Source organism: Bubalus kerabau, chromosome 4, assembly GCF_029407905.1.
Source record: "Bubalus kerabau isolate K-KA32 ecotype Philippines breed swamp buffalo chromosome 4, PCC_UOA_SB_1v2, whole genome shotgun sequence".
Classification (NCBI taxonomy): domain Eukaryota; kingdom Metazoa; phylum Chordata; class Mammalia; order Artiodactyla; family Bovidae; genus Bubalus; species Bubalus kerabau.
In genome coordinates this window covers 24,016,220-24,027,610 of record NC_073627.1, presented here as the reverse complement: position 1 = coordinate 24,027,610, position 11,391 = coordinate 24,016,220, and the positions used below count along the sequence as shown (strand labels likewise).

The 11,391-nt window shown below is 39.7% G+C and overlaps 1 protein-coding gene across 1 annotated transcript; it reads left to right on the top strand.

Annotated features, from left to right (window-relative positions):
- The first annotated feature begins 610 nt into the window (after nucleotides 1-610).
- Nucleotides 611-10,960, top strand: ZPBP2 (zona pellucida binding protein 2). The gene is made up of 8 exons (XM_055575968.1): nucleotides 611-851; nucleotides 986-1,051; nucleotides 2,189-2,314; nucleotides 2,966-3,127; nucleotides 4,885-5,103; nucleotides 5,925-6,007; nucleotides 8,264-8,444; nucleotides 9,158-10,960. The coding sequence occupies exons 1-8, from the start codon at nucleotides 803-805 to the stop codon at nucleotides 9,250-9,252; spliced, it is 981 nt and encodes a 326-aa protein (XP_055431943.1). The 5' UTR covers nucleotides 611-802; the 3' UTR covers nucleotides 9,253-10,960.
- The last annotated feature ends 431 nt before the right edge of the window (nucleotides 10,961-11,391 follow it).

Sequence of the window (11,391 nt, the reverse complement as noted above, 5' to 3'; positions counted from 1 at the left end):
AGGCTTACTTCACAACCCCGGATACATTTGCAAGTGGAGTCTCTCAACATGGTATGATGCTGGAAGTTGACAATGAAGGTTAAACGTTCCTCTAGAGTGCAAAGCCCTGGAGACGCCTTGTTGGTGCACTAGTTCTTCAGATTCTTCATTCTGTGGGTTAGAACACAGGTGGGTGAAAACTGGGAGTTAGGAATTTGAAAAAGATTGTGCACACAGTTCCAGACAATTCATAAGAAAGGCATAGGGAATTCGCACGCGGGGCTCTCTGCTTCCTGTGAAGTGGAAGCTTCTCCTTCCTCAGATCCTAATGTAATCTCATCCCCTAATCGCCCTATCCCATGGCGCCCACCGTGTTCCTCTCATCGATTTCTTCAGCTCCTAGACTAAGGAAATGACTAAAACGCCAAGGCTTTTCTTCTCTCACCGACTGCCCAGAGAACTAAGCGAACAAGAGCGCGGGAAAATGGCGCCAGGTTGAAGGCGCGAAGCACCGGAAGCATACGCATGACAGCGACCGCATGCGCGTGAGGGGCGGGGCGCTTGTCTCCTGTGCACCTGCCAGGGCCCTGCCCTCTACACACGCCCCGCCCCCAGCCCCACCCAAGCGCGACAGGCCGCGGAGCACTCGCGCGCTCTCCTGCGTGTCCGCTCCCTTTGTAGCTACGCACGGTAGGGGAGCGGACCCTGGCGGTTTGCTCCGCTCAGTGGAGGCGAGATGGGGAGGCGTGGCGCTGGGGCTGAGGTAGGAAGGAGCCCGCCCCTCGACGCCTAACCCTTCCTCGACGCTAGCCGCTGAGTCGTGATGCGAGCGTGGGTCCTACTCTCCGCGGTGCTCTGGTACCTCACAGGAGGTGGGGCTCCTCCCGCCCGGCCCCCGGGCTTCCCGCAACTTCCCGATCCAGCCTCCCAGCTTCGCCCCGCCCCGCCCCAGTCTGAGCTCCGGCTCCGCTTCCACTTGGTCAGTGGGGTTTTTTTTCCTCCGCAGTTGGATGGCAGCGTAATTCCGAACGCACTGAGAAAGGCTTCATTTATGGCAAGCCGGGACACCCAGGTAATGAAGACTTCTTCACTCGCAGAGTCCATCCGAAGAGCCGGGGGCCCCGTGGCTCTGCTGAGGTTTTTCCCGAGCAAGGAATGGAGCAAAAATGTATAGAACGTCTACTGTGTGCTCTGCACTTCCTGGAGGTTGTTTCATCCTTACAGCAACGCCACTGCGCCTCAGTTGCGTAAAGAAGAATCTCGCCTAAAGAAGTACGGCTCGTGAGGAGCTAAGATTCAATTTATAGCTCTTTCTCTGATACCCCATCTCTTCAGAATGTCCCTGCTGCTTTGCAACCTGCGAGACCAGCTCAGAGGAGTGATTTCCGGGGCTGGAAGTCCCTCTGTTTGGAATGTCCTTATCCCTTCATTAACTAGAACTCCTACACATCATTTCCGGCTCAGCTTAAATGTCATTTGTCACTGTGATAAAACTTTCACAAACTGCCCAAGGAAAATTAGTCACACAGCTAACTTTAGATGACTTTGGGCAGGTTCGTAGCATTGGTTAGATTTGGAATCGCTCCGTTTTTGGAGCCCCTCCCCCGCCGTGCCACCGCCGAATTGTGGTACAGTATCTTCTTTACAGGTTCAGAGCCCGGTGTTCAGCAGGCTTTATAATTAGTATCTTGTGGGACAGTATTGTTCAAAGCACATTGTTGCTGCTTCCATCAAATCCGAGATAGAGTAGGAATTGCAGAAAATCTTCCTTATGTGTCCCACATAGACTGAATTATTGTTCCTTGTTAGGAGCTAAATATCACATTTGCCTTGGGGATGATAATGATCATCTTTAAAATAGTTTTACAAGCAAAAAGATTCTTTTCTCATCTTTAAGATTCTACCAACGCTTCAAAATTTTTTGATTCTAGTTCTTCTGAATCTGTACATTAAAATGTATTATGTACACTTTTATTAACACTATACTATCACACAAAAAATGACTCTCTGGCAGTCTAGAGTTTTAAAAGTCTATGAGAAGTAAAAAGGACTTTAGTTTTCCACGTGTTATAATGATATGCTGATTTTTAAAACCGTGAAATCCAAAGAGAACTAATCAAAGTAACTTTGGGACAAAATGGTAGGAAGTGTGTTTATTAATTTAAATTTTGCTATATAATGTAGTTATATACTGTTTTATTTGTCATAGTGAAAGTATATGTAAAATTACATCACAACAGCCCAGTCCTTGTCTGTATGGACTTTAAACGTGCTGAAAAAGAAACAGTGGACCCCACATATTTATGGGTTGGTCCTAATGAAAAGCAATTATCAGGTAAGTTATTTGATTTTAATATCTTCTTTTTTTAATGATGCAAACCTTTTTTTAGAAAAGCACAATTATTTATGAGAATGAAAAAGTTGTAACAAAATACTGAAGTTTCACTTACTCAGTATTTAGACAGTCATAACCTGGTCTGTGCCTTATTTTCTCCTTATTCATAAAACCGAAGCAATAATTTTTGTACCTTTCCTCCCAAAGCCTTATTCAGAAGTTTTTATAGAACCTAAAATTTATCTTTGCAGCATCTGTGATAGGAAATGAGGTAACTAATTTGTAATTTTTCATGATGTTAGAAGGGTGTCTTACTGTCTTAGAATGTAAGGATTATTAATTTCTATCTTATGTGAAGAAATTGCATCATACTATAAGGTACTATAATCTCATTTACTGAATTACTGGTATAAATCCATTGAAATTAGATGCCAAGAATTGAATTAAAGAAAACCAAAATATATTTCAAAAGTGTACTTATCATGTGGTTTTCCATTGAGGAATACAGCAGAATTAAGACTGTTGAATTCTTGAAGTTAAAATTGTCCATTAATTTATAAATTTTCATATGTATTAGTAACCCCAAGTTTACTAAATAGTGTTTGAATTGTTACATGTTAGATAACAAACTCATTTACTCTTTCTGTTTAGGAAGTGATAGAATAAATATAACTAATACAGGAAAGCTGACGGTGAAAGACTTTCTGGAGCCTTTGTCTGGACTTTATACATGCAGTTTTTCTTATAAGACTATCAAAGCAGAAACCCAAGAAGAAAAGATAGTAAAACAGAGATATGACTTTATGATCTTTGGTAAGAATATAAGCACATTTTAACTTACACATTTAGTTTGGATCAGAATTAAGTATATGGTTTCTTCATTTAGTGTAAATGGCTTATAGAGTATTTTAAATGTGGCTGGTTCCAAATAGGAAAAGGAGTATGTTAAGGCTGTATATTGTTACCCTGCTTATTTAACTTACATGCAGAGTACATCATGAGAAACGCTGGGCTGGAGGAAGCACAAGCTGGAATCAAGGTTGCCAGGAGAAATATCAATAACCTCAGATATGCAGATGACACCACCCTTATGGCAGAAAGTGAAGAAGAACTGAAGAGTCTCTTGATGAAAGAGGAGAGTGAAAAAGTTGGCTAAAGCCCAACATTCAGAAAACTAAGATCATGGCATCCAGTCCCATCACTTCATGGCAAATAGATGGGGAAACAATGGCTGACTTTATTTTTGGGGGCTCCAAAGTCACTGCAGTTGGTGATTGCAGCCATGAAATTAAAAGACACTTACTCCTTGGAAGGAAAGTTATGACCCACCTAGACAGCATATTATAAAGCAGAGACATTACTTAGTCAACAAAGGTCCGTCTAGTCAAGGCTGTGGTTTTCCCATTGGTCATGTATGGATGTGAGAGTTGGACTATAAAGAAGGCTAAGCACTGAAGAATTGATGCTTTTGAACTGTGGTGTTGGAGAAGACTCTTGAGAGTCCCTTGGACTGCAAGGAGATCCAACCAGTCCATCCTAAAGGCAATCAGTCCTGGGTGTTCATTGGAAGGACTGATGTTGAAGCTGAAACTCCAATACTTTGGCCACCTCATGTGAAGAGCTGACTCATTTGAAAAGATCCTGATGCTGGGAAAGATTGAGGGCAGGAGAAGGGGACGACAGAGGATGAGATGGTTGGATGGTATCACCGCCTCAATGGACATGGGTTTGGGTAGAATCCAGGAGTTAGTGATGGACAAAGAGGCCTGGTGTGCTGTGGTTCATAGGGTCGCAAAGAGTCGGACACAACTGAGTGACTAAACTGAACTGAAATGTGTCTGACCAAGGAACCTCAAATTGACATCAAAATAGTGTGTCCTAAATAATCCTCTTTCAGCCTCCCACTTCTCACTGTCTAGGTATGCAGGCACAATCAGCATTATCACAGTTTTGCTAGGTAATTTAAAAATTGATGTTTAATTCCATAAAAGCAAATTAATGATCCTTTTCCCTGGATAGTGCTGACACCAATGATACTTCTGTAAACTAAGACTCTCCCCACCAAAATCTTATTTTTTCCTTGATACTTTTAACTTACATATATAGGGCACCCACAGAAGCTATATCTTCTCTTGTACTGAGTAGATAATGTATCAGACAAAATAACCTTTTTCATTAAAGTCATTAGTTTTGCATCTCTTCATGAGGACAAATTGTTAAAACATTTTGTGCTCAGTTGCTCAGTCATGTCTGACTCTTGGAGATCCCATCGACTGTAGCCTCCCAGGCTCCTCTGTCCATGGGATTCTCCAGGCAAGAATACTGGAGTGGGTTGCTATTTCCTTCTTCAGGGGAATCTTCCTTACCCAGGGATCGAACCTGCATCTACTTGCGTCTCCCACGTTGGCCACTCCTGCACTGTGCCACCTGAGAAGCCCTTAAAACATTTTATTAGATAAATTAAGCTTCTTTGGTGGTTTGTAAGATTGATGGTATTTAATATTACATGTTACTTGGAAATTGATGCTAGGCACAATTGTTTTATTCTCATCTTTTTTTTTTTTTTAAAGCCTATCGGGAACCTGACTATTCATATCAGATGGCTGTACGTTTTACCACAAAATCTTGTGTAGGAAAATATAATGATCTGCTTTTTCGAGTCCTGAAGAAAATCTTGGATAATTTAATCTTTGATTTGTCATGCCATATCATAGAACCATCATATAAATGCCATTTTGTTAAAGTTCCAAAACATGGCCTCATTCATGAGCTATTTATAGCCTTTCAAGGTAAAAAATTTTAATATTTCTTTAAATTCATGAGTTTAATCTTATTACAGAATTAATTACCATATTAATATGAGAAATAAGTAGTAGGCTTTAAATGCTTGTTAAGCACTAAAATCTACTGTTGTTCTTAGCCTGATTGTGGTTTTAAAAATTAACACATTAATTATTTGCCTTCAACTATGATATATTAGGAAAAGCCAGTGGCACCCCACTCCAGTACTCTTGCCTGGAAAAATCCCATGGACGGAGGAGTCTGGTAGGCTGTAGTCCATGGGGTCGCTAAGAGTCAGACACAACTAAGTGACTTCACTTTCACTTTTCACTTTCCTGCATTGGAGAAGGAAATGGCAACCCACTCCAGTGTTCTTGCCTGGAGAATCCCAGGGACGGGGAGCCTGTTGGGCTGCCGTCTATGGGGTCGCACAGAGTCGGACACGACTGCAGTGACTTAGCAGCATGATATATTGTTGCCTATTTTTGAGAAGTCAATAGCATTTTATAAATATGGCCTTTAACTATGCAGCTAATATTTAAGTTATAATTTCTTATAGAATTTTAAATTGTATTTTTGAGAACTTGACAAAAGGGGGAAACCAAACCAAATTTATTTCTATTCATTTTAAAGCCTTGTAGTTACCTCCATTAGCCCCCAGATGGAGTGAAATCATAATGTATAAAGTATTCAAATTGTGCACCTTTCTAGGATTACATAGATTAAACACATGCACACATGTATACTGAATTCAGCATTTGGAACGTTCTTGGAATGTTTGGAACTTTTTGGAATTGTTTTGTGAAGATGTCATTTTTCCCCCCTCCAGTTAATCCTTTTGCACCAGGGTGGAAAGGTACATGCAATGAGTCTACTGACTGTGAAGATACCACTAATCATAATATCCTCCAGGTGAGAATTTCAGTGTAGGGGGAAAGTATTTGAATAGTAAACAAAGCTGTTTAAAAACTTAAGCATGAAATATTACTGATATTGGTTTCAGTTTTATAAACTGAGATTGTGAGAGTCTTAGCTATTTTAAAATGTTTTGTCTTGGAATAGTATGTTTGGAATATTATATAACTCCCCAGGTTAATATTATGTATTTTTCCTATGATAGAAGAAGGATGGATCACTGGTCTTTGTTCTCCAAATGTAACCAAGCAGCAGCTTGAAAAACAGCTTTACAGGGCTTCCTTGGTGGCTCCGTGGTAAAGAATTCACCTGCCAATACAGGAGACACAGGTTTGATCCCTGATCCAGGAAGACTCCACATGCTATGGATTCTGAAAGAGATGGGCATACCAGACCACCTGACCTGCCTCTTGAGAAACCTATATGCAGGTCAGGAAGCAACAGTTAGAACTGGGCATGGAACAACAGACTGGTTCCAAATAAGAAAAGGAGTACGTCAAGGCTGTGTATTGTCACCCTGTTTATTTAACTTATATGCAGAGTACATCATGAGAAACCCTGGGCTGGAAGAAGCACAAGCTGGAATCAAGATTGCCAGGGAAAATATCAATAACCTCAGATATGCAGATGACACCACTCTTACGGCAGAAAGCAAAGAAGAACTAAAGAGCCTCTTGATGAAAGTCAAAGAGGAGAGTGAAAAAGTTGGCTTAAAACTTAACATTCAGAAAACTAAGATCATGGCATCTGGTCCCATCACTTCATAGCAAGTAAATGGGAAACAATTGAAACAGAGACTTTATTTTTTGGGGCTCCAAAATCACTGCAGATAGTGACTGCAGCCATGAAATTAAAAGACGCTTACTCCTTGGAAGGAAAGTTATGACCAACCTAAATAGCATATTGAAAAGTAGAGACATTACTTTGCCAACAAAGGTTCGTCTAGTCAAGGCTGTGGTTTTTCCTGTGGTCATGTATGGATGTGAGAGTTGGACTGTGAAGAAAGCTGAGCCCTGGAGAATTGATGCTTTTGAACTGTGGTATTGGAGAAGACTCTTGAGAGTCCCATGGACTGCAAGGAGACCCAACCAGTCCATTCTAAAGGAGATCAGTCCTGGGTGTTCTTTGGAAGGAATGATGCTAAAGCTGAAAGTCCAGTACTTTGGCCATCTCATGCAAAGAGTTAACTCATTGGAAAAGCCTCTGATGCTGGGAGAGATTGAGGGCAGGAGGAGAAGGGGACGACAGAGGATGAGATGGCTGGATGGCATCAGCGACTCGATGGACGTGAGTTTGAGTGAACTCCGGGAGTTGGTGATGGACAGGGAGGCCTGGCATGCTGCGATTCATAGGGTCGCAAAGAGTCGGACATGACTGACTGAACTGAACTGAACTGAGGCCTCTGCAGCACAATTACTGAGCCTGTGCTCTAGAGCTTAGGAGCTGCAACTACTTAGCTCACGTGCTGCAACTACTGAAGGCCCTGCACCCTTGAGCCCAAGCACCGCAACAAGACAAGCCACCACAATGAGAAACCCATACACTGCAACTAGAGAGTGGCCCCCACTCTCTGCAGCTGGAGAAAAGACTGCCCAGCAATGAGGACCCAGCACAGCCAAAAATAAATCATTTCAAAAAAATAAACAGCCTTATAAAAATAAATAATGAACAGCCTTATAATCATGTCATTCTAGGTTAAAACATTGGTTTTTCCAAAACTGTGTCTTTATTGATCATGATAGTTGCTCTCTCCTCTGCCTTATTTGAGGCTCAGGACATAGTCTAAAAAAATACCTTCATTCTCCTCCTCTAGTCCTTAAGCCCATACCCTTAACATTGTGCATGGTTTATGGGTTATTATTAGTTACTATTTAAGCCCTGTGCTCAAAAAATAAAATTTACACCATTAGTCTGTAATGCTAATTAAAGTTTTGGTTTCCATCTTGTTTGGCTCTTTGGAGTTAGAAACAATCAACTCCCAGTTATCTACGTATGGGATAGACATGCTGCAAATAATTCAAAACAAGTGCTTTTTAACCTCATTTTAATTCTTCTTAACTGTTGTACATAAAAATTGACAATAATTGATAAGTTCAGGCTAAACTAATTTTGGTATTAACATGCAACTTTTCAAGAATTCATCTGTTGTGTAAAGCAGTGCCATGCTTGTATTGCGTTTCATTGCCTCTGATATAGGAGAAGAAATTTGATTCACAGTTTAGTAATTGTACTTCTCTCTGGTGTTAATCTTAGGCAAGAAATCGAATAGAAGAATTTTTCCGGAGCCAAGCATATATTTTCAACCATGATCTAAATAAAACTCTACCAGCCATGCATTTTGTGGATCACAGTTTTCAAATAGTACGTATGGATAGCTGTCGTCCAGGCTTTGGAAAAAATGAAGGTCTACACAGCAATTGCGCTACCTGTTGTGGTAATTATAAAATACACATATCTAGTTATTTAAGTTATATAGTCAGAATTCTCTTAGCATAATTGAATTGAATATATATAGTGATTTTCTTACCAAAGAAAGGTATTTAGTTAAAGGGAAGTAAAAATTCGAACCCCAAATTTCTAAACATAGTTATCTTCACGGATATTAATTCTGCCTAGTATAATCTTTTGTATTACAAAATATCTCTATAGCATTCTGACTTGAGATACTGTACTATGAAAGGAAACAAAATGGTCCTGCCGAGAAATTAGAAATAGGAACTAGAAAACAAGAAATAGGAACTCATAAATGGAGCAATGCACAAGTTATTGGAAGATGCTACTAAAGGAAAAAGTAGCTAAGATTCTAACTTTCTTTTACAGTGTTACCTAAGATCACCAGATAACAACATTTTAAACTCATAAATGGGGAGTTCCCTGACAGTCCAGTGGTTAGGACTCCACTTTCACTGCCAAGGCTCCGAGTTTAATCCGTGGTTGGAGAACTAAGATCCTACAACCTGCTCAGCAGAGCCAAGAAAACAAACAACTCATAAATAATCTTTCACAGTTTAATTGGTTGAACATTACTGGTAGTAGAACATAGGTATAGAATGTCAATGGTGTGACATTGATGGCAATTTGTATTATTGGTATAAAATACCTTTAACTGAAATTATAATATCTGCTCCATTGTATTTTCCTCTGCAGTGGTTTGTAGTCCTGGGACTTTTAGTCCTGATGTTGATGTTACATGTCAGACCTGCATTTCCGTCCAAATCTACGGAGCTAAATCATGCCAGTAAATTTCAACATGAAGACTAGGGGTGAAAGCATCATTACTTGCTTGTGGAGGTGGAAGACATAAGATGATTTGTTCACATCCCAAAGTGTCATAGATATTTTCATTAAGGAAGATCAGTAAGACCAAAACATTGGAAAACGTACATTGTAAAAACCGTAAAAAGATAGTCAACATGGTATTTCTAAGAAGGCATTTAATCTCAGTGGATGATTTTTAATGAAATATGTTTTGTTGCTTACAAACAATCTTGTTTCTTTGTACCTAAAACTATGTTAAGGTCAAGAAGAGTAGGCAAGTATAATATAATAAAATTTTGTACTTTCCATATATTATTTTGTTTGATATCACTCATATGATATAAAGGCATATGTATTACCTTTATAATTAGAACCAAAAAAGTTATTTCTTTTAGTCTCTTTGCTTTTAGTCTATTTATTTTAGAATAATAGACTATTTTTTAGTATAGAGTTAGGGTTACAGAAAAATTGAGCAGATATTACACAGAGTTCCATATGCCTGCTTCAGCCCACACCCTCACCCCTCCCAGTTTCCCCTATTAGTAGCATCTGGCATTAGCGTGATACATTTGTTACGATTAATGAACCAATGTCGATACATTATTATCAACTATAGTTAATAGTTTATATTAAGGTTCACTCTGCGTGTTGTACAGTCCTGTGGGTTTTGACAAGTACATACTGACATGTGTCCACCCCTACAGTTTCACACAGAATGGTTCCACCACCCTTAAAATGCCCTCTGTTTAATCTAGTCTTCTCTCTCTCTTACCCCACAGCCCTTGCCAACCACCAATCTTGTTACTGTCTCTACAGTTTTGCCTTTCCCAAAGTAGATTAAACTTAGAGCCGCACAGTGTGTAGACTTCCCAGACTGGCTTCTTTCACTTACCAATATTCATTTAAGATTCCTCCATGTCACTGTATGGCTTTGATAGATCATTTTTTATTGCTGACTAATATTTCATATCATGGGTGTATAAAGGACATCGTGATTGCTTCAAGTTTTTGATGATTATGAATAAAATTGCTATAAATATCTGTGTACAGGTTTTTGTATGGACATGAGTGTTCAAATCAATTGCGTAAATGCCTAGGAGCATGATTGCTGGGTTGTATGGTAAGATAATGTCTAGTTTTGTAAGAAATTTTCAGACTGTGTCTCAAATTGGTTTACCATTTTACATTCCCACCGCAATGGATGTGTTTCTTGTTGTTCCTCATCTTCACCAGCTTTTGGTATTTTAAGTTTTTTTATTTTGGCTATTCTATTAGGTATACAGTGATAGTTCATTATTGTTTTAATTTTAAATCCCCTAATGACATCTGGTCTCTGCATTATTTCATGTGTTTATTTGTCATCTGTGTATCATTTAAATCTTTCTCCTTGTTTTTATTGAATTTTTCATTCATATTGTTAAGTTCCAAGAGTTCTTTGTATATTTTAGATACAGATTCTTATCAGATATGTGTTTCTCCAATTTTGTGGTTTGTCTCTTCTTCTCACAATGTCTTTTACTGAGCAGAAGTTTTTAATTTTAATAAAATCCAGTTTACCAATTTTGGGCTTCCCTGGTAGCTCACTGGTAAAGAATCCCCCTGCCAAAGCAGGAGACACTGGTTCAGTCCCTGGTCTGGGAAGATCCTACATGCTGTGGAGCAACTAAGCCCACGCACCCCAACTATTGAGCCTGTGCTGTAGAGCCCAGGGACCCGCAACTGCCGAGCCCTCACGCTGCACCTACGGAAGCCTGTGTGCCCTGGAGCCCACGTTCAGCAACAGGAGAGGCCACTGCAACGAGAAGCCTACACACTGCAACTGGAGAGCAGCCCCCGCTCGCCCCAACTAGAGAAAAGCCTGGGCAACAGGGAAGACCCAGTGTAGCCAAAAATAAATAAAAGTATAGTTTACCAATATATTTCCATAGATCATGCTTTTTATGTTATATCTACAAACTCATCACCAAGCCCAAAGTCATGTAGTTTGCTCCTGTTGTATTTAAGAAGTTATTTAGTTTCGTGATTTACATTTAGTCTAAGATGAATTAGTTTTTGTGAAAAATATAAGTTGTATGTTTAGATTCTTTTTTTTTTTTTTTTGCCTATGGATGGTTCCAGCACCA